A 22,429-nucleotide genomic window follows, 5' to 3' on the forward strand; every position below is an offset into this window, starting at 1 on the left:
TATCATAGTACAGCTATGGTGGGATTCTGATGATAAATAGTGGTGAGACATTTTTAAATATTTTTTTTGTTTTTTTAAATAATTGGTTCTCAAGAAAATGAAAGTAAGGAAGTCTCCCACTTATTTTCTCCCTTTTTAAAGCTTCACTCACTTCACAGACTAAATGTGGTGAAAATCATTTTGACAGGGCTTCTCTACACCTCGTTAGTTCACACAGGCCTAGGGATTTCACTCACTATTAATTCAAAGTAAGGCAGTTGTTTTGCATGAAAATGATATTGGTCAGACCGTGGTGGAGTGGAGCATCAAATGTGGCAGAAGAGAAAGGAAAGGAAAGAAGCAGCTCACCAATCACGCTGCTCAGTGGCCTGTTACAGCAATGCAGCTGCTCCTCTGTGCTGCAGGGAGGAGGACGAGGAGATCTCATGCAAACGACCCTCACGTTCAGCGAGAAGGACACTTCTCTGTCCATCTGAGGCACTTTGTGGATGGACAGTCTGATGCTGGACCTTCAGGCCTCTGCCTGTAACACACAGGATTGTTATCAACACTGGCAGCACAGTGTGCAGCCACACATGGCTCCTCATTTATCTCCCCTTTCCAGTCAAGCTGTGACTGAAACACATGCACATTATTCTTGATGCTCAGTGGGACAAAAAGACAAACACAAAACCTGCACAATAATGTTGAGAATTAATTATTAAAACATCCCAAAAAGAGTGCTATAATCATGTCTGGAAAATGGCATGAATACAGTTTGATTTAAATATTGGGAAGTAGTGTGAAGATTTCTGTGCACAAATGATATGTGATATAATCAATAACAGCAAACAGACCAGGTTTATCTATTGTTGTTGTAAAATAAAATGTTGGAAACAATATTTATTTTACGCTCTGGCATTCAAAAGTAATTTGTGTGCTTTTATCCTTTTACATATATATCATTTTCTACTCTTAGTTGTACTTTTCTTTTACATACAGTAGGTGAGTATTTTGTGTATATTCTACTGTTTCTATTCTGTTGAATGAATGTACATAAGAAAAGAATGTGTGAATGTATGTTTATTTAAAGTATTTTTATAAATGGAATACAGGGAATAATTAAATACATTTTCAAATGTATCTCAAATACAATTCAACTCATTTTTTTGCCTGTTTTTTTTTTGTTTGTTTTATGATGTGTTGCATCCATTAAACTCCAAGGGAGGATTTGCTTTGCTGGTTTGTGCAAATATAAACAGTAGTGACAGAAAATAGTATCCATGCAATGAGTACTGTGGTAACTGTATTACATATTGATTATATGGATAAACTTCAGTCTTAATTCAAACGTGATAGCCTCACCCCTTAAATTATTTTAAATGTAGAGTACTGCTGCAGTTACTTTAATTCAGTAAAAAATATGTCTAATCATTTCTGCCTTGTGCTATGTTTTTCTGAAATTTGTCCTGACCTCATGTCTTAATGTGTGCTGGAATGACAATAAAGAAATCTTGACTTTAGTCGATATTATAGTCTGTGATTGCTTTCTGATGTTATTTGTTGTTTTTAATGTTGTTGTCCAGCTTTATACATGATGGTGCTGCTAACTGAACCTGTCTTAACTTGTTTTTTTTTACATTTTATTGAAGTTTCTGGTGAAAACTGGTAAAAACTGTTATTCAACAAAGCCATAGCAGTATTTGACCAGCAGAGGGCAGTAGCACAAAAATCTCTGCAGTCTGTAGAAGAAGAAGACAAACGTCGCTTGAGTGACGCAGTAACACAGCGACCGTTTACCGAACACACGAGGATGATTTAGACAACAGTAAAAAGTCAAATATTTGCACTTGTTTTGTCATTTAAGTCACAAACAAGCGTCTTTGAGTCTTAAAGGAAACAAGGCCACACAGACATGGGTGACTTTGCATCGCTCGGACTCTCAGACTGGCTGGTTAAACAATGTAAACAGCTGGGAATCAACAAACCGACTCCAGTACAGGAAAACTGCATGCCTGCTATTTTAGAAGGTAAGAGACACATTTTACCAGACATTGACACTGTTTTCAATATATCTAATGAGTATTTTAACCTGCCTGTTCTAATAACATATTATTATTATTATTATTATAGTAGTAGTAGCAGTAAGTAAGTACATTTTATTTATATAGCACTTCCATATATCACTTAAAGTGCTTTCCAATAAAAGTACATACAATTACATGAAAACAGAGCATGCATCAAATAGTCACAAGATTGCATACAGCTAATAAACAATTCAAACTGATAAAATAAAATAAGAAATTGAATTTAAAATAATAAGAGCATAAATGTGTCTTCAGTCTACACATTTGCAGATCAAATAACACAAGGAAGAGCATTCCATAGTCGCCAGTAGAAGCAAAAGCTATATCCACAAATTATTATCAATAGCCTCTTCTTTATTATTATTATTATTGTTATTATTTTATGTGTTTTTTTTCACTCACTCACAGGTCGGGACTGTTTGGGGTGTGCCAAGACTGGAAGTGGGAAGACGGCAGCGTTTGTGTTGCCAGTGCTGCAGAAACTGTCAGAGGATCCGTATGGCATCTTCTGCCTGGTGCTCACTCCCACCAGGTCAGGGCTCTGTTAAGACACAGTAAACATGTTAGATGTCATGGGTTAATACAGCATTCATCCATGATAAACAACAGGGTTCTTTGTTCTTTGAAACCTTCAAAATAATCAGGTGTTTTGCTCATGACACACACGAGCCACAGAACTCTAAATGATATTCCAGAGATATAAAAAGTAGGCTTGGGTCAAATACATCTATTTGGTGATCTGACATCGTCGTCCTTCCTTGTGCAATACAATAATTGATACATGTAACATACATGATACATGATGGTGATGTAAATGTGATGTCACGCAGGGAGCTGGCCTATCAGATTGCTGAGCAGTTTCGAATCTTGGGGAAGCCTCTGGGTCTGCGGGACTGCATTGTTGTTGGTGGGATGGGTAAGTATACACATCACAGCCCAGTGTGGCTGGAAACTAAAGTAAACTATAAAATATTTACTATAAGTAAATATAGTAGAAGAGTATAGTATAGTAGTCTGTTGTTATTAAGATGTTGGATTTAAACGTCTCCGTGTGCTCATGTCGTCTCTGCTCGTCCTGACAGACATGGTCAGTCAGGCTCTGGAACTTTCCAACCAGCCGCACGTTGTCGTAGCGACACCGGGACGATTGGCTGATCACATCCGCAGCTCCAACACTTTCAGCATGAGCAAGATCCAGTTCCTGGTAGGTTTTAAGTCATAAAAAATTCATATTGGTGAGTTTACTAAATAACAGTCACTCAGTACTTTGATAAACAGTGCAGTTTACATCAACAATCGTCATCATAGAGTAGGTTTCATTGTTTAGCCATGTTTTCAACAGCGTATCAGTGTTACTGTTCACTTAGAAGGCAGGATTTGTGCTTTTCGTCTAATGTGAAGGTGTAGAAAATATGGAGCTAAAACAAAGCTTCTGTTTATGTAGCAAAACCAAAAAAAAAATCTATCGATAACATTTGACTTCTGTAATATAAATAATATTAGTTTTATAGTTGCTCTTGCATTGACCAATACAATTATTAAGGTCAGAGATGGATGGTTGGACACTTTTCAGTCTTCAGACGACATTGGTTTGCTTGCCTGTTTGTCAGATTTTGGATGAAGCAGACCGGCTGTTGGAGCAGGGCTGCACTGACTTCACCAAAGACCTGGAGGTGATCCTGGGGGTTATACCGGCCAAGCGGCAGACGCTGCTGTTCAGCGCCACACTCACCAACACACTGCAGGACCTGAAGAACATCGCAATGAACAAACCGTTCTTCTGGGAGAGCAAATCGGAGTGAGTAACCTGCTGCTCTCAGGCTATTTTCATCAACATTTAGCAAATAGATGAACATATATACACATTTTAATTGGCAGTGTAATCAGATATTTCTGCCGTCTTAAACTTACTGTGGTGAAGCGTATACTACTACCTTTTATTAAGGCTAGATTTAATGTATTTTTGTCTTATTTCTTTGAATAATGTGAATCTATATGAAGCAGCAGCAGCAGAAGACAGAACTTGTGCATATTTTAGTGTCAGTCAAGTGTGATTGAGCCAATATTCTGCTGGGTTTACTACTGTAATTATTTGCTCGGTTTAAATATGTTCAGACAGTACGTTCAAACAAGTGCAGGTATTTCATAAAAGTTATGACGTGGAATAGAAAACTAAAAACCCCTGCAGTCGCATCCATTTCAGGACATTAAGAGTAAATCGACCATGAAACGATATGCAGGGAAGTATTAATTTAGCCCATTCAAATGTAGCAATGATGGTAAAGAAGGAAAATAACCGTTTTTCAACAAAAATGGAAAGCACAGCAAGATTTCTACCTGTACGTGTAGTTTAAAATTTGCATGCTTCATTCATTTCTTGTGTTTGCGTCTCCTGTCAAAGTACCTTAAATAACAGCTGAAATAAATGTGATTTATGTGAGATTTTGATGGTGATTTAATCGCCCTCTGGATAAACATGATATGGACACTTTTCATCTGGACGAACATGATGCAACAGATTTGCTGTACTGTTAAGCAAACCTTGCATTTTGTGTTGGTGCTTCCTGTAGCTTGTGGCACACAATAATCAGTATACTGTTGTCAACAGGACACGAACAGTGGAGGAGCTGGACCAGAGGTACATCCTAACTCCAGAGAAGGTGAAGGACGCCTACCTGGTCCACCTGATCCAGACGATCACTGACGAGCACGACGACTGGTCCGTCATCATCTTCACCAACACCTGCAAGTAAGAAGAACTCAAGTTATTCAGACGCCATACATGAACTCCACATGACTTTGAATTGTGTATTTGGCCAAGAAGATGAAAAAGAAAAGTATGATTTTTTTTTTAAAGGTGAAATCTTTGGGTTTGTTGATGAAGTAATAAAGTGTTTGTTTTATTTTATTTTTTCAGGAGTTGTCAAATCCTCACCATGATGCTGCGGGAATTTAACTTCCCAACAATCTCCTTGCACTCTATGATGAAACAGGTGAGACTGATGCAGCCATTTCTTTTCCCCCTCACCTGTGACCCTTGATAATACCACACTTTAATCACCAGCCATCACAGCTGTATGACAAGCTTTGTCCTGTATGTGGAAAGCATATTTACATAGACCGCTAATGTGATGGAGTAAAAACCAATAGATAAATAAGCAAAACCAAATGAAAACCATTTAAAAAAAAACACCAACTAACTGACTGTGAATTTGATCGGTTTGAGTTTAGTTGTTATACAGTTTGGTAAAGTTTTGAGTATCACATTAAACATGTGTTGAAAAGAACATGTAAAAAAATTTTTTTTATTTTTCCCTCTGCTTCATATTCATACTTACAGTTTTAACATTATTGGTACCTTCAGATTTGTGTGCATTATTTATCAGTGAATATCCAGAGGGTACTCCGGTGATAATTGCCACGGTGCATTTTGTTTTTTTGTTCTAGGGTTACTAGAAAGAGTTAATGTTAGAGATAAAAGCAATTTAAACTAAATAAAATGGTCTCCAGAATAAACATAATTTTATCTCCTTCAGAAACAACGATTTGCAAGTCTCGCCAAGTTCAAGGCCAGTGTTTACAAAATCCTGATTGCGACAGATGTAGCTGCCAGGTAAGATGCTCTGCTGAGCTGAGGTGTTTATCGCCTCTTTTAAAACCTTTTACTTTTATTTACTTTTAAGTCTCAAAGTCTGAGTAAGTTCACTTTAGTTGGACCTCCTTTTGTTTTGTTTGACCAACAGGGGTTTGGATATTCCAACAGTCCAGGTTGTCATTAACCACAACACCCCGGGTCTTCCCAAGATCTACATCCACAGAGTCGGACGGACGGCAAGAGCAGGTTCAGTCAACGTCTGCATTTATCCTACATTTGTTATTATTTTTTTGTTTTGCATCTTAAATGAATACAGCTTGTGTGTGACCAGGTTGTCTTCCTCTGCAGGGAGAAATGGAGTGTCCATCACACTGGTGACACAGTACGACATCCACTTGGTCCACTCCATAGAAGAACAGATTCGTAAGTCACATTGATTTGAAAAAAATCTTTCGTTTCCATCATGTATTTTTGGTTTAATGAATTCTGATCCAACGTGAGTGCCCTTAGAGCCTAGTTCAGTTCAGTTCAGTTCCTGGAGGTTTTGGTGGATGCAGGACAAACATCTGATTTAACAGAAAGTTGTTGGTGGTTGAACTTGAGCATAATTTTTAAGAAAAAGTATGCAACATAATCTGATTTATTGCAAAACTTTCAATGCTTTCAAAGCATTAAAATGGCTGATTAGAATTCAGTCTAATAATACATAAATGTTGCTTCTCTATTTAAGTTTTCAATCTTTTCTGTTTTATTTATTTCATATATATCAGTGGAGTTAATGGTTTGGGCGACATTGTCATGTGATAAAGTCTGAAACACGAGGACGGAATGTTTCAAAGGGCGTTTTGGGCTCTAAGAGTTGATTTTCAGGTCAGGGTGAAATAAGGTAGAGTTTAGAATAAGGTTAAGGTTTGGGGTAGACACAGAGAGATGTGTTCCTGAGTATTAAAGCATGCTTTATTTCTACCATTTGCTCTCCACAGAGGCGAAGCTGAAGGAATATCCTGTGGAGGAGAAAGAAGTCCTGAAGATCCTCACCCAAGTCAACGTGACCAGGCGAGAGTGTGAAATAGTAAGTTCACCTCATTTCTGTCTCACTTCTTGATCTTTTTATGAATGTTTCCACTGTTCAGCGTTTCTGTAAATGATGCATTTGTTTAAACACTAAAACATTGCTCCTTATCTTCATGAGTTATGAATGTGATGGCAGTACCTTCTTGTCTATGTTGTAGAAACTGGAGTCAACAGACTTTGACGAGAAGAAGGAGATCAACAAGAGGAAACAGCTGATCCTGGAGGGGAAGGCAAGTTGGTTTCTGTTAAGGGTTCAACATTTTATGGTTATTATTTCAGTAGCTTGAGAACGTCTGCTGACATCTATGGCCGAAGTTAAGTGAGTGTTTCTGACTTGTGTCAAACTGCTGTTCCAGGATCCGGACCTGGAGGCCAAGAGGAAGGCTGAGCTGGAGAAGATCAGGAGCCAGAAGAAGAAGTTCAAACTGAAAATCCAGGAGAGCATTGAGAAAGAGAAACATGGGCAGCTGAAAAAGAAACTAAGGAAGAGAAAACAGATGAAAAAGAAAAAAGCAGCTGAGGCAACGGCATGAAAAAAGCTCACCTTCATGTAAATACAGGTTTTTATTTCTGTGCAATATGTAATATTATCAAATAAACTTCATACCATAAAATGATTGCTTAACTTGACAGCCTTTATTAAGTTCAACAAGGAAATCACCATATTGTGATGAAACGTCACTGCAAATAAGATCGATATTTACATCTCTCGTCCATCAGTGATATCTCTGCCGTGTTCAGAGATTCAATGGTTTGGATGCAAATGTTTTCAAACTAATTACAACTGAAATGCTTCTTCTTCGATGATTACGACACATGTTGCAATTAATCGTGGCTCAGGTGGAAAAAAGAACAAAGCAATAAAATAATGGTAGCAGGTTTTTTTTTTTTAAAGCTATACCATGTTACGAGGAGTTTATGGAACAGGCTGATGTGTGAAAAGAATTCATTGCACAATGTCAACGCAAAACAGAGCTACTTCTACGTCCATTAAACACAGCGGTGTCTACTCACAACATGATTGTCACACGTGTCTGAAATGAGAAGCAGGTGAGAAACAATGGAGTACATTCTTACTGTGTTCAGAAAGCATCGTTCCAGGAGCAGTTACAAAACTACACATCCTTGGACATTTGCAAGGAGGAGATACAAAACTAATGAAAGGAAACAGCTGTAGACTCATTCCCGTCGTCTGCAAGTCGCTACAAAACAATTGATTTTTTTTTTGATTTTTTTAGTAAAAGTACACAGAATAGCTAAATACCCCAAAAACTGAAGTGGATAACAGGATACACAAAGCTGCAAATCAAAAAACAAAAAGAGACAAAAGCAAAGTTTGAAGGGTTCTGGTTCATAGTTCTCTAAGGGGAAGGTTTAGGATCCACATAGGAGCTCTACAAGGAATATATAATGAGGGTAAAACAGCTTTGCAAAAAAAACAAAAGTCCACACAAGAAACTCAAGCAGCCGCCATTTGTTTTACTCCACAGAGAAGGAAGGTGGCTTTTTCCACACCAGTCCATCTTTAAAGCAACCCAGCTGCAGAACTCACTGACCTCAGAACCTTGCCTGATTTTATTAGAAAAATAAAATTAAACGCGTCATCTTCTGTGGCTTTTCTTAAGCCCTCTGGTGTCTGGAGGGTTTTTGTCTTTTTTTATGCTGGTAGTTTAACTTTTAACTACATTCAGTTACTTCTTCCAATAAGTTCAGGCAGGGCTGTGTATGAAGAGGTGCAAACGCTGCCTCCACAGAACTACATTCATGCTTGTGCTGCAGCCGTTTGTCTGAAGGTGAAGGTGGTTATAGGCACTGACTCAGGGTTTTTCCATTCACCTCATTTATCTCACGGTCACCATCATCAATGTTTCCATTAATGCTGATGGCAATTCAACTGTGTCACTAGGATTAAATTAATAAAAAATCCATCTGAATCCAGATTTTTTTTTCCCATTTTACAAGGTATATTTAACTAATTTTCTTAATATAATCTGAAGCTTTCAATCCATCGTCTATAAGATTTTGGTCACTGGTCAGATGAGCAGTGTTCAGTGAAAAAAAATGGACAGCCATCAGCAATGCTATATAGCTGGCTATATAGCTACATTCACAAACTCAAGATGCCAAAGTCAACCAACGCCTGGCAACAACACATCCCTCTGACTCTCACGCCCTCTCTTCCTCAGCCACCTTCCTTTTCTATTCACTACCTGTGGTGGATTGATTGCTTCATCCACCTTCCTCACTCCCCTCCCTCTTTGTTTAGTTTTCCTTTACCTCATGCAGGGATGTGTTTAACAGGTGTGGACAGCCCACAATCCCCCTGAGGAATCACTCAATGCAAAGCATTCTCTTGCCGAATCGAAGCACGGACAGACAAAAAAAAAAAAAGAAGACATCAGGTCATGACGCACAGCTGGACATCAAACACGGCTTCTTTTTGAAAAGTTAAAATAAGAGAAAAAAAAGCCTTAGGTGAAATATCAAATGACACTGAGCTGAATAATCAATGCTGGTCACATTTGATAGTTTCAATTACCTTTTTTTTTTTTTGCAATTTTGTGCTCTGTGATAAGAAAGGTACTTCAGAGAAGAAAAAACCGTCCCGTGGTGATTGTGATATCGGTGGGACTCGCACCTCATGCCTTGAAAAAACAGTCAGAAATTCCTTGTGCCACTGCACCACTGACGCGTGGCTGAAACCACCTCATTGAAGACCTTGTGAATGAGCCAGTGGTTCTCAAGGCAAATGAATAGTTATCTCAATTCAAGGCCCTTCAATGTCAAGACTCAAGCACAGAAACCATGTTTATATTTCCTCTCCAAGAGGTTGTGGACCGGTGCTTCTTCCAGAGGCTGCCGTGAGGTTTTTGGGCCCTGAAAATGAACGTTTGTACCGCTCTCCTCCCGTGACAAACCTAATTTTAAAAAAGCCTGGGACATCATACAGGTTGAGCAACCAACCGACTTTGAGCATGGGGATTTAGCGTTGCCCGTTTAAAGGCCTTCTTTAACCATGTCAATCCAGGTTTGAAGAACTAGTTTCTCACATTCAGTTGAAAGGCTTGGGTCCCCCTTTAAGACGAGTGTAAGAACTTCAGGAGCTCTCCTGTCTTTCCTGGAGGCTGTGAGGTAAAGGGGGTTGGGTGGATTATTTTGTTAGGAGTTGAGCCTCATTTGGATTCCCATGAGAGACCGCTTAGGTCTCTCCTGTTTCCCTCTGCAGCTTGACGACACGCCGCCGTCTTTACGACTACCCTCCTTCACTTTGTGCGGGCACCGGTCCCCGCCTCTCGCTTGTTCACTCGGCCTCTCTTGCCATCTCTCTCCCTGCCCATCTGTTGGTGTCCTCCTTTTCTTCTATCCTCCTATTTCTCTCACTGGTCATTGGTTTGGTTTCGCTATCCCGTCGCGTTCACTCGGTGGTGCTTCGGTTGTAGCAGAGGAAAACAGGTATCCATTTTATGTTTTTATTATTTCCCAGATTAAAAAGCTGATGAACTAAGCTCAGCTCAAGCCTAGCTCCCGTCTTTAAGCATCCTGTAAGACACAAAGCAGGGTTCATCACTTTTTGTCCAAAAAACAGTTCAATAATTAAGTCAGAGCACTCAGGAGGAAAGTTGACCCGTCAGGTCTTTATCCTCCTTGACGTAGGAATTTTAACATTGATTACAGGCGAGTAACAAAAGCCCCACAGCATATGTCATAAATATGATCTCTGTGGTTTATTTTGGACTTTTGTTTTTTTTAAACATGTTTTTGTATCAGCAGCAATTAAAAGAAAGCAACAAAACACGACAACTTGACATTAAAATCTTACAGTTCTAATCTATCTATAACCCAAAACTGACACCCTAACACCCTAAATGTACTTACACATTAATACTGTGACAGTCCCGTCACGCCACCATGCTGGTATGCACGTTCACCCTGGTAAGTCGAGTCCTGGGACAAAGCCACGTCAATTTGAGACTTGAACTCATCGCCAAGGTAGCTGTCCTGGAAAACAACACATTACAGACGTGTTTAGACACAGGAGATTCCCTCCAACAACACTTTACACATTAAAAAAAGGGACACAGGCCAAGTAATAACCTTGTGAAAAACTTTAAGTGACCATCACTTGAGATGTTTCAGGGTTTTGTTTTCAGATAAATATGAAGTGTCCACATAAGCGTTTTTGCAACACTGTTACATCTCAGAAGTAATCTGCATCCACACTAATATCTAAAAAATGTATATCACATGTAGAGCTGCAACTAATGATTATGTTCATAATTAATCGAGTAATTATTTGGTCCATAAAATGTCCGAAAACATTAAAAAAACATTCTCAAATGTCTACAGCTTTTGCTTAGTATCAGAGAATGTCACTAACAAGAAACATCAATGTTGAAAAGGAGAAGGACTTTCTTTTATTACACCAACAACAATATACAATACACCGACTGTGAGCTTTTTATTCACAGCTATTAATCCAGGTAATTCAGGTAAATGCATTATCATTTCTTTCCTTTTTACCCACCCATACCCATACTGAAAAGCAGCCTGAAGTTTTCAAATTAAAACAGAGCCATCAACATTTGTATTCGTATTCAGGGCTCTTGAAATGACTGGGGTTGGTGTAGATGACAGGGAGCATGAAAATAAGAGTAGTAGCGGATGTAACCTACCATAATTATCATGAAATTGTTTTTAAGTTACCTGAGAGAGCTCTGGCTGTGAGAGGCCAGGCTGGCTCATCTGAGAGGGCTGGCTCATGGAGATGTATCCTTGTGTCAATGGTCCCTGGGAGAAGGACTGCGAGGCCCCATCCTGGCTGGCCTGGCTGTTGGGTCCATTTCCCTGACCAGCACCGTGGTTTCCACGCATCTTCTGCCGTCCGCCACGTCCAGGTTTACCCTTCATAGCGCCTCGACCTTGATGGAAAAAGGAAAGAGACAATGTGAAGCTGGGTATCATTGCTGAGTGATGGAAAAACTGATTTAGTCTATTTTGAATGTGTTTCCCCTTGAACTCATAGCATATAACAGTCTGTGAAATAGTTCAAAATATACTTAATTTTGCTTCAATCAGCCATCAAAGGACTAAATACCCCTGGTTATTCTCCTGTACTATGAATGTAGTACTTTTTCCATCGTTAAGAGCCGGATTAAGGTTTGCAAACCTCTGCTTTCTATGGTGGTTGATTTCAGTGTGGTGCTTTACCTGCAGCGGGGCCGTTGGTCTGACCCAGGTAGCTGGGTGGAGGCATTGGTGGCATCACCAGGTTGAAGGGTATGGGGATATTCATCGCAGCCATGTGACCGGGGCCTGCCCCAATCATCCCGATCTGGTCATGAGTTTGAAAGTACATGTTGGATGGACGTCCAGCTGAAAGAAAATATACACATCTCGCGTAAATACAGGCTACTTGTAAAACGGTTATTTGGTTAGAGTCTTGAGTCGTACAGTAAAAATACTAAATAAATACCAGTGTTGCTGCGGTCATAAGCAGAGCCAGGGATGAGGGCCTCGCGGGCATCATACATTGCAGTGCTCATGAAGCGTCCTCCCTGGAAACATCATACATCACAATTCAGTGGCAGAATACTTCAGCTATAAATCTGTGGATTAACAACTATAATTTTACTGATGAGGACGTATCATCGCGGTCAGTTGGTCTATAAAATCTAACATTTTTCATCACAATTTTCCTTAGTCTTGTTTTGTCAGCGATGTGGAAGATGTTCAACAACACACAATGACACTTGAGGAGGAGAAATTATGGGATTATTTCATACATGTATGCACCAAACAAATACTTAAGCCTTATAAGTATCATCATATCTAATAAATGAATGTCTCCGCTTGACAAAACGTTTGTCCCTACTCACAGGGTTGATGGTGTTGACCAGCTTGCGGGGTTTACTGAACTGCATTAGACTCTCCCTCAGGTTGTTGAGGGGCCCCTCCACCAGGACCTTCTGCTCCTTGTAGTTGTTCAGCAGGTTGTTCCACAGCGGTTGCTTAGAGAGGGCCTTGGGGTTCCCCACGATGATCACACCATACCTTCATTCACATTACACAAACACACACACTGATTAGGGATGGTGGAGATGAGACTTTTTTCTGAAATGATTGTGCAGCATCTTTCAAATGTCTTGATTAGACTTTGATTCTACTCTTTGTTTTATTTGTCCTATGATGAACACAAGTTAAAAGCTGCATTCTACACAGATAATTTACCTATGCATCAGCTTTACCGAGCTTCTACAAATAAATCTATCCATCACAAACTAACGAGCTGGCTGAGTGCAGTGTCAAGTCATCTGGATCAAATGTTTTTACTTGGCTCTGGTCAGCGCCACGTTGAGACGGCGAGGGTCGTTCAGGAAGCCGATGCCCTGATGCTCATTGGCACGAACACAAGAGAGGATGATGAAGTCCTTCTCTCTTCCCTGGAAGGCATCCACACTGGCAATTTCCACTTGCTACAGTGCAACAAAAAGGGGAAAGTGCAAGAGACAGTGAAATTACAGTTTACAGGATTTAAAGGTTCTTTTTTCTCTCCGAGATGCCTGTTTTTGGTTTTTGTGTGTGGTACCTGATACAGTTTGGTGTGCAGGGAGCCACTGAACTGCATGTACTGGACCAGGTAAGAGCGCTGACCCTCATAAGGGGTGATGATGCCGATTTGGTCGGGTTTGGCTCCGGCCTTCAACAGCCTGGTGGTGATCTTCTCTACGTTTGCAGCCTCAGTCCTTTAAAACATCAACAAGGAATATTGATATTCAAATGAATTGGATTTGTTTTAAGCAAAAGATTTTAACTTACTATACCAGCAAATAAACAACCACCTGCCCGTTTGTTTACGTGATTTTTATGCAGCTTTCATTGAACAGAACACAAAATTCCCTTTGAATGAACAGTGGAAGTTAATGTGACATTACTTTTGATTTCTTTGATTACCAAAATGTTGCCTGCCATTCTGGTTAAGGACTGATGCACTGATTTACACTTACGCACGCACGTACAGTAGGTAAGTAGCTAAGATTCAAATTTTTTTGTTTTCTGTTTTAATAATCTACTCTACAGCTCAATCCTGGCTTATTCAACAATCCAATTCATTAAAATTACCTGTTGAGGTAGGAGGTTCCAGAGCTGGCAATTTCCTCCTGGCCCTGAGTCACGTAGAAGAACATGGGCTTGTCCGGCTGTGGCCACTGGAAGTCAAAGCCTTTTTTAATGCGGTCAGCTGGGGAGAACAAAAAGTTATTACATTTTTAGCCTACATGAGGCTTTGTAGAATTTATTTCACATGGCGATGCAGCAGCTCGAGTGAAATTTCATTTGTCCTTCATCAAACCAAATAATGAAGTGCTAAATCCTGACAAACCTGCGGTGACACCATTCTGCAGGGAGCCCTCATAGAAGATGTTGGAGGGGAAGGCACTGAGAGCTGGGTGCATACGGTACTGGACCTGGAGGCGAATTGGCCGGATCCCCAGAACAACCAGGCGTTCAAAAAGGGACTGGGACAGACCTGCCTTGGCTGCCTTCTTACACATCACCACAGGACCCAGCTGGCAGTGGTCACCCACCAAAATTAGCTGAGAGGAGACACAAGTTGCAAATGTACAACAAGTTTTGTACAACAATTGCCACATTTTAACAAATATATGTAGACAGTTACTAACTTTTTTGTTCTTATATGACTATGTTTACTTTTATAACTTGCCATTACTCGGGTTGTTACTACACTGACATGAGCATTCCAGTTTCTATGGCGGTTTATTTTTTTTATTTACTGTTGAATATGGAGTCATGTTAGGGCTTGGAAGGACTGATGCACTGATTTACATTTAGGTACACACGTAGGTAAGTAGTTAAGATTCAAATTTTTTTTGTTTTCTGTTCTAAAAATCTACTTTACAGCTACAAATTAAGCAATTAAAGGCATATTTGAATATGACCAATATGACCATTTGTTTACATTAAGGGGTTGACAACTTTAACATCAGAAATGGTATGATACCTGCTTGGCTCCCAACACCACAGGCACCATACACTCTGGCTCGGTGGCCTGGGTGCTCTCATCGATCAGGATAGAGCGGAACTGCATCTTGGCAAGACGGGGGTCTCCAGCCCCGACACAGGTGCAGCAGATCACATCAGCATTCTGGACAACAAAGAGAAAAATAATTGACACTCCTCAATGATGCCAGATCATAGTGTCAGATAGTGTTGTTTATATTACAATTACAAACGCAGGTCTGTACCGTCTAACAAAATACTTAACACAGAATATAAAATGTATTTTGACTCCTTGGCTGAAACCATTTGCCTGTCAGTGTACCTCACTGCCTTGTAAAATAAATAATCCTGCACATGCAGCACCAGTCACAACTCTTGAGATACAAAGAAGCTCCTCACCATGAGCAGCTCCCTCTCAGCAGTGCGTTTCAAAGCCCTGTAGCGTTTCTCATCAGCAGATGACAGCTCACCAGTCTCATCCTTCAGCTGCTGCAGTTTCTGAAGCTCTGGCATACTATGAGACAAAGACACATCAGTTAGTGTTAGGGTTAATATTTATATATTCTTTTATTTCCCTAGATGGATAATTTGAGCGATTTGCATTGATCCAGTTTGCCACGTTTTCAGTAAGAGTATTGAAACCAAGTGAAATATAACATCAAATTGACACAAGAATAATTATAATTAAGTATACCAAGCACAGCTGCCCACCTCCTTACAAAAATTGGGTTTTGTGCAAAGCAACAATTATGCAAAAACAACTTAGGGTCTAGTGTGTACAACTGACCTGTCCATGTTGCTGATCTGGTTGTGCAGTGCCAAAAATGACACTGGTGACTCGATGGCCTCCCTGCTCTTGGCACACAGCCTGACAACCTTCAGCCCAGTCTTGTCGATCTTCTCAGTCAACTGATCCACAGCAATGTTACTGGGAGCACACACCAGAACAGGGCTGCAGGACACAATCAGGACAAACCATTAAAAACTGGTCAAATATGGTTACCAGAATAAAGGAAAATAAAGTTAAACCCTGTCTTACCCATTTCCCTGTCGGGACAGGTGGTAAACAATGGTGGCAGACGTGACAGTCTTCCCAGTGCCGGGAGGACCCTGAATCAGACTGAGAGGCCTCTGCAGCACCGTCTTCACAGCATACACCTGTATACACAAGTAGAAATTATGAGCTGTTGCACAATACAGAGGAATCTTACCTACCATGGGAATCCTGTCAGTGAGGTCTGACCTGTGAGTGATTGAGGTCGGGCAGGCCCGGGGCAGTGAATCGCTTAGGCAGCTGGCACTTGATGGTGACATCCTCCACCTCGTGGCCCAGCAGTTTGTGGTAAATGTAGCCAGACACAGAGGTCTCATCCACTGCAAATGTCTTCAGGGCACTTTGCATCCTGCAAACAGAAATGTCAGCCATATCATCAGGAAACCTGCCTTCACCAAAGTGTACATTGCCATTAACATCTTTGGGTTTACAAATGTCAAAAGGGGTGAAAGCGATCTCGTGGAAATCGTACACATTTAAATGACAACTGTATATAGGAAAATTTAGGCAGAATTACTTTTTGACAGAAATTTAATATAACATAATATACTTTATTTTTTATTAGTGTATGAGTTGTTGTTTTGCATTATACATCAGGAGCTCGATCAGCTCTACTGAGGCCCCACATTGTGGACCACCATGTATTTACAGTATCCCACAATGGACAAACTAAGTATCTTTTGAGTTTTGATGCTAATTTGGAGGCTATGTACATCCAACACACTGGGTAATCGGGATATTCAGCTGCACCATGCAATTAAAAATGTACATTTGAGTACAATTTTAAATGTGTATAAGAGTATAAGATTTACCTGTCAAAGGAAGTGGACTTCCACACAAAGTCCACCTGGAAGTTATGCGGGATTTCTACAGGTGCTCCGACACTGCTTCGCAGCTCAATTGCAATTTCATCCCCATAGTCTTAAAAACACAGGCTGTTAAAGGAGTCAAACATCATCTGTAAATCATATATCACAGCAGACCAATGTTGTCTGTTATCTTTTTCTGTTAGAGCGTTGACTTAAGGACTCTGTAAGACAGACGATCGTAAAGGATACTGTCAGGGACTTTGATGACATGGCCAATGCCTTTCCACAGTGGAGCCAGATCTCCCTTGTACCGGAGGCAGATTTCATCACCCTGCATCAGCCGCATATCTGAGATGACAAAAGTAAAGTCAGGTGGAAAGCCTAAATTGTTCCAAAACTAAGGTGAATTAAAAACCAAATGATTCTATATTTTAAACTTGCAAAATGCAAAAAAAATTAAAAAAATTATTTAAAAAAAAGCTAACAAAAATAAGTATGTAAAAAAGCACACAACCCCCTCCCCCTCCCAAAAAAAACAGAGGCAAGAATACAACCAAACACACATGCCACCAAAAGATGCAGGGTGGGGGAGGTTGCGTGCAATTCTGAGAACTGAAGAGGGACGGGAAAGGAGTTCTCTATCTGCACCACAGAACCACAGGGAGGAAGTCAAACTAAGAGAATTACCACCTGAATCCGTCTTGGGCAGTGTGAAATAGGCAATCCGCTTTTTATTCAACCCAAGGTCCCACCTGACTGTTATATTGTCTTGGGTCTGTAAATGAAAAACGACAGATTAAGATAGTGCAATCTATGTATTTTACAGTTTCCAGGTTAAAAATGGTGCTCATTTACCTGGGATTCCTTAAGCTTCTTGTCGTAGTCGGCCTCCAGTTTGACCAAAGGGCCAAAGATATTTTGGTACTGGTAGGCATCCTCGTAGCGCAGCAACACATGCTGAGGTTCTTCATCGACGCCCGGTTTCTCCAGGTCTTCCAAGGTGGCAGTGGGATTGTCCTGTAAGGACAGTCATGGCAACTATTAACCCTATTTATAATCATATTGCACACTCTCAATCCATAAACCAATACAATCTGTCACAAGTGGATACCTCTTAAAAACAGAATTTAACAAGTTGATACAAGTCAACTAAGCAGCTCTGACCAATGGCCATTGCTAGTTTTGCCAAGTTTGCAATCTTCTGGTCAAAACACAGCTCGGAAAACAGCCTTCAAGCATGTCAGGTACATACCTTCCAGAGCTCCTCCAGCTTGTTGATCTGTTGAGCGGTGATCTGACGGGCTCGTAGCTGCTCTTGCTCTGACGGGATCTTAACCAGCCAGGACAAAAAGCAGCGATCTTGGATCAGTGGTTGCCACTGAGAGCTGTCCCAGTTAATGTCTTTTAAGCTACTCTGGCTGGCACATGGCTGCCTGCAAGAAAACACAAGGTTCAGAGAGACAAAATGTTAATCTTACAAACCGGATTTTGCAGGTTTTCCTGCCTGAAACAGAATTATCACAATCTGTATACATACAAAAACACAACAGTCTTGTATACATTTGAAGAGCAAGAACTATAAAAATGTTTTTGACGTAATAGCATGCAAACATATTACGGCAACATAGTTTAAGAAAAGTTTATTTCTCAATTGAACTCACACATTTCTCATAGGTCAGACTGCATAGATATCTTGTAATGTATAACAAGGTGAATAATTAGATTTTAAGTGAGAAAATGTTATGCTTCAACAAAAAATATTACATTTGTAATTTATATTTGCTTGCTTTCACTGACGACGAACATTCGGAGGAAAACTGCTTTTACTACCAAGATGCACAACAACTCATCCAAAGTACTTGAACTTAAAAGAACCTTGGTGATAGTTTTTGAATTTCATAACAGACATTCTGAGCTCCATATCACACCAGGCACAAAGCAGTGCAAGTGTCATTGCTAGTTACACAGCTATACAACAGACTCAGTTGTCATTTTCCCACCCAGTGCACATGACGTGTAGGTAACAAAGGCACTTGCTCATGCACTGAAACCATGCGCTATACATCGTTTAAATAGGGCCCTCATAAAGCAAGACTTTCTTAGATTTGCTCTTATTTCATACTTTTCATGCAGGTTTTATGTTGTCTTACACTGTTCTTAAGGACATTACTTGATCAAACATAGTGGATTTGTGAGCAATGGTAACCGGGTTGCTGGCCCTCCAGCACTTACCTGCAGAGTAACACCACCACAGAATCAGCCTTGGCCGGGATGAAGCCAAGCAGGAAGACATTTCGACAGCCACAGTTGTAACACTCAAGCACAGTCTCGCCCAGCGGGCCGTCTTTATGCAGTGTCACCTCTTTGCATTTGGCTCTCACCAAGTGGTTCACAATGTGGCTGCGAGTACGAGAATGAGAGTTAGACAATTCAGAAAAAAGTGAAAATTCAACACAGTCCAGTCTCCACTGTGACACTTTTTGCCGTTGCACAGCATCATCTAGTTTACACTGTGTGTTGACTTAAAGGGCGTGTAAAGCAACTACAGAGATTCTTCTTTTCACACGTTACACATTTAAAAATAGTAGCTCAGAACGTGAGAAAAGTGTGTATGTGTGTTTGGCTCCAGTGGACATGCCCCCAACATTTCAGAAGATAGAATATTACTGAATTTTATGACTTGAAACCTAGTTTTTTTTAAAATACAACTATTTTTTCAATCAATTAAATTGCCATGATGGTTAAGAACACATTTCCTGTGGGGTGACAAAGTCAGATTTATTTATTTTTTTCACTTTACACACAGTTAAAATTGTACGCACCATTGACTATTTCACAGCTTTAAACAAATGGGTTAGTGTACTTCAACAGCTGACAGGAAATCTACTTTTCTGTTAAACTGAAAATGCCTGTGGTTAAAATACAGTGAAAGGCCTTGTTTACTCTTGACCAGACAGATCACTCTTCCTGCCCGTACAACATAATCCACAGCTGGCTGATTGTGACTGAAAAATGTAATACTGTAATGTGAAGCTTAAAAAAATATGAAAAAGATAAATAAAAATTTTGGATTCAGTGTTTGTTGTTTATTCATTCCTGATCCTTCTCATTGGCTTCATATTGTTTGACATGTGTAGATGAGATGATCAGATGAAAGGGGTTTGGTTACACACCTGCCGGATGTATTGCCACGTCCATTACAGAACCACTTCTTGCTGGTATTGCAGTACACCACACATGCTGGATCGTGGATACCACAGTAGCTGAAATTGAACACATTCAAAACTGTTATCAAGTTACTGCAGTATTTAATCCAAAGTCTGTCAAGGAATGCCTTGTCAAACTGTCTAACACCAGTCTAAGTTAGTATCAGAGAAGACGGTGAGTGTAACTGTATAAAATGTAATCAATGGGATTTTAGGACGTTCAACAAGGCAGGACTTTTACACATAGATGGTTTAATTTCTGCCATGTCTTTTCTAAACAATATTACAACTTGTTGAGACTTAGTGGCGTATGGTGTCATCTTAGAAACAGGATCATGCATGAAAAATGTGATTTTATCACAGACACTTATTTTGTAGACACTCCTAGATCTGTTTAGGAACTCTTAATCTAACCACAGCAGCCATCACAAGGCCTATAGACGATCACATTTTTTTTAATAAACTAAAAACATATTCACTTATTTTAAGACTACCTCAGAACTTTAACAAGAACACATTTATTTCATATGTATATTACTATATACTAATTGACACATTTTAACCCTTTACATTCAAGCACAAATGCCAGCTTCTCAAATGTGAGAATTTGAGTCCTCAAGGTCGATTTAATTTCTTCATATCTTCTAAAACAGTATTCATACCCGTTAATTACGTTAAGTAATATAAAAGTTTGTTGAATAAGGATTTACAGTACGTGTGTATTTTAAACAGGTTCAAAGTTTGTTACCAGTAAAGTTTATATAGTATATATGACATTGCCTATGACAGAACATTGAGATTAGATTAAAAAGATTGAATACAAGTTTTCTGGTTTATTCACCTTCTTGAATGTGAACATTTTCTGGTTTCTTTGCTCCATATAACAAAGAAATCATTAAAACTGAATCGAGTTGGTTTGTGGACAACAAAAAACATTTGAGAACATCATCATTTCTAATTTGAGAAACATTATATGGACCACACGATTACTTGAGAAATATAATCTACAGATTAATAAATTGTGAAAATAATCGTTACTTACAGTATTTCCTCAGTAATCTACACTTAGTTGACATTTTATTTGCCACATATGCGTGGATCAAATCGATATTACATATAAAGTAATTCCTCCCTGGTGGTTAAAATGATCAAATCAATGTTGAAACTGTTTTCCAACTTGACAGTCTTGGTTGTAGTTTGTGTTGGTGTTGAATAGTGTATCAGCATAAGGGTGAGAGTCACAACATCTTAAACTAATTATATCAGTGATGACAATCACACAGTCTACTCGAACCACATCACAACAGGGTGAACATGGTAACATTCATGAAAGGGGAACTTACTGCACAACTTTTATAATAATAATATGACCCACACCGACATGGTGTGGCTCTCGTACCTGCATGCGTGCACAGGCAGGTCTTTGGTGTAGTATGTGTCTTCTTCATCCTCCTCAAAGTTAAGCTCGGCCAACAGCTGGCTGGCTTTAGCAACAGAGTCGTCTATTCCACCGTTGAGGAGTCCATCATCAGGACCGTTTACCTAAAGCACAACATAGGCATTAGCAAACAAACTGGGGCTAGCGGTTAGCAGCTAGCCGCTGGGGCGCGGAGAACCAGGTACTAAACTGTGAGTTGACTGGGTGTCAGTGCTCCTGTGGCATATTTAAGGACATCCGGGTTTGTGTCCGCGACTTGAAAACAACAATCTTAAATGCATGGCATCACTTGAGGGGTTTAATTGACGGGTTTTCTGGGCAGCAGCGAGCTAGCTGCTAACCGCTAGATGCTAACATGCAATAATAGCGGGATGGCAGATAAGCTAACTGCAGCTAACACCAGTAAATCGCCCTGTAACGTGACTTCCCGTAAAAATAAATGCCTCTGACCTGGCTGTCCACCTGACTTTGGGTATGGCCTTGAGTTTGCGTTTGACTTGGCAGGGTGAAATCAGTGAAATCGTACTCGGAGCCCTGGGTATCTGCTCCGAGCAAGTCCGCTTCCTCGGTGTCCAAGAAGGTGAGAGTCTGGGAGCTCGGCCCGTACGCCTCCACACTCATCTCGACTCTATACTTTCGCTTTACTGAACGATTTCCGGTATTCGCTTATAAGTGAACTAGATCAGTATTCAGTATTCGGTAACCGAAAATCGGTCAACGGGCCTAGACTCAGGGTCTGGATTTGGACCCACAAACGGAACAGACCAACAGCTCGAAAGATCCGTCAGGTCCAACAGAGGCGGCGTCGGTCAGACTCCTGCGCCGCCACTCAACGTGTGACGTACGCACACTGTAGGCTGAAGACCAAAGACAGGTTAGTAAACGGAAGACCTCTCACTCTGATAGTTTTCCAAACCACATTCAGGAACTACTGGGGAAATAGCCACAGGCCTACCAGTGGAACATAAAGAAGAAACACCAGTAAACGAATAAAGTTGTTGCACTGCACCCTATAAATGTATGTATTCTAAAGCAGAATTCCGATGTTTGCACGTTTTTCTGCATTTTCTTCTCCAGCACAAAGGCTGTCAGGGTAAGTAGAACACACTTCAAAGGCTTTTTTTTTGCTTTCTTATTTCTTCTCTTTCAGCTCCCACGTCTCTCATCACAA

General features: G+C 40.1%; 2 protein-coding genes across 3 annotated transcripts; one reads left to right on the top strand and one right to left on the bottom strand.

Annotated features, from left to right (window-relative positions):
- Positions 1–1,747: 1,747 nt before the first annotated feature.
- Positions 1,748–7,352, top strand: ddx49 (DEAD (Asp-Glu-Ala-Asp) box polypeptide 49). Its single transcript, XM_044043695.1, has 13 exons — positions 1,748–2,009; positions 2,475–2,598; positions 2,897–2,982; positions 3,149–3,270; positions 3,677–3,864; positions 4,675–4,815; positions 4,984–5,059; positions 5,603–5,679; positions 5,810–5,907; positions 6,010–6,084; positions 6,645–6,733; positions 6,894–6,965; positions 7,092–7,352. The coding sequence occupies exons 1-13, from the start codon at positions 1,895–1,897 to the stop codon at positions 7,266–7,268; spliced, it is 1,440 nt and encodes a 479-aa protein (XP_043899630.1). The 5' UTR covers positions 1,748–1,894; the 3' UTR covers positions 7,269–7,352.
- Positions 7,350–22,100, bottom strand: upf1 (UPF1 RNA helicase and ATPase). 2 transcript variants are annotated; one of them, XM_044043694.1, is made up of 24 exons: positions 21,709–22,100; positions 21,220–21,362; positions 19,788–19,877; positions 18,847–19,014; positions 17,867–18,047; positions 17,470–17,631; positions 17,305–17,389; positions 16,864–16,962; positions 16,618–16,726; positions 15,995–16,154; positions 15,791–15,909; positions 15,539–15,703; positions 15,151–15,265; positions 14,753–14,896; positions 14,114–14,327; positions 13,855–13,972; positions 13,322–13,478; positions 13,066–13,208; positions 12,612–12,786; positions 12,209–12,290; positions 11,944–12,108; positions 11,440–11,654; positions 10,612–10,734; positions 7,350–10,275 (listed from the first exon to the last, which is right to left on the bottom strand). In XM_044043694.1, the coding sequence occupies exons 1-23, from the start codon at positions 21,877–21,879 to the stop codon at positions 10,615–10,617; spliced, it is 3,300 nt and encodes a 1,099-aa protein (XP_043899629.1). In that variant the 5' UTR covers positions 21,880–22,100; the 3' UTR covers positions 7,350–10,275; positions 10,612–10,614. The 2 variants fall into 2 exon arrangements, with proteins under 2 accessions (XP_043899629.1, XP_043899628.1); XM_044043693.1 differs by having other exon boundaries at positions 17,302–17,389.
- Positions 22,101–22,429: the final 329 nt, after the last annotated feature.

Source organism: Solea senegalensis, linkage group LG14 (genome assembly GCF_019176455.1).
Source record: "Solea senegalensis isolate Sse05_10M linkage group LG14, IFAPA_SoseM_1, whole genome shotgun sequence".
In the NCBI taxonomy this organism is placed as follows: domain Eukaryota; kingdom Metazoa; phylum Chordata; class Actinopteri; order Pleuronectiformes; family Soleidae; genus Solea; species Solea senegalensis.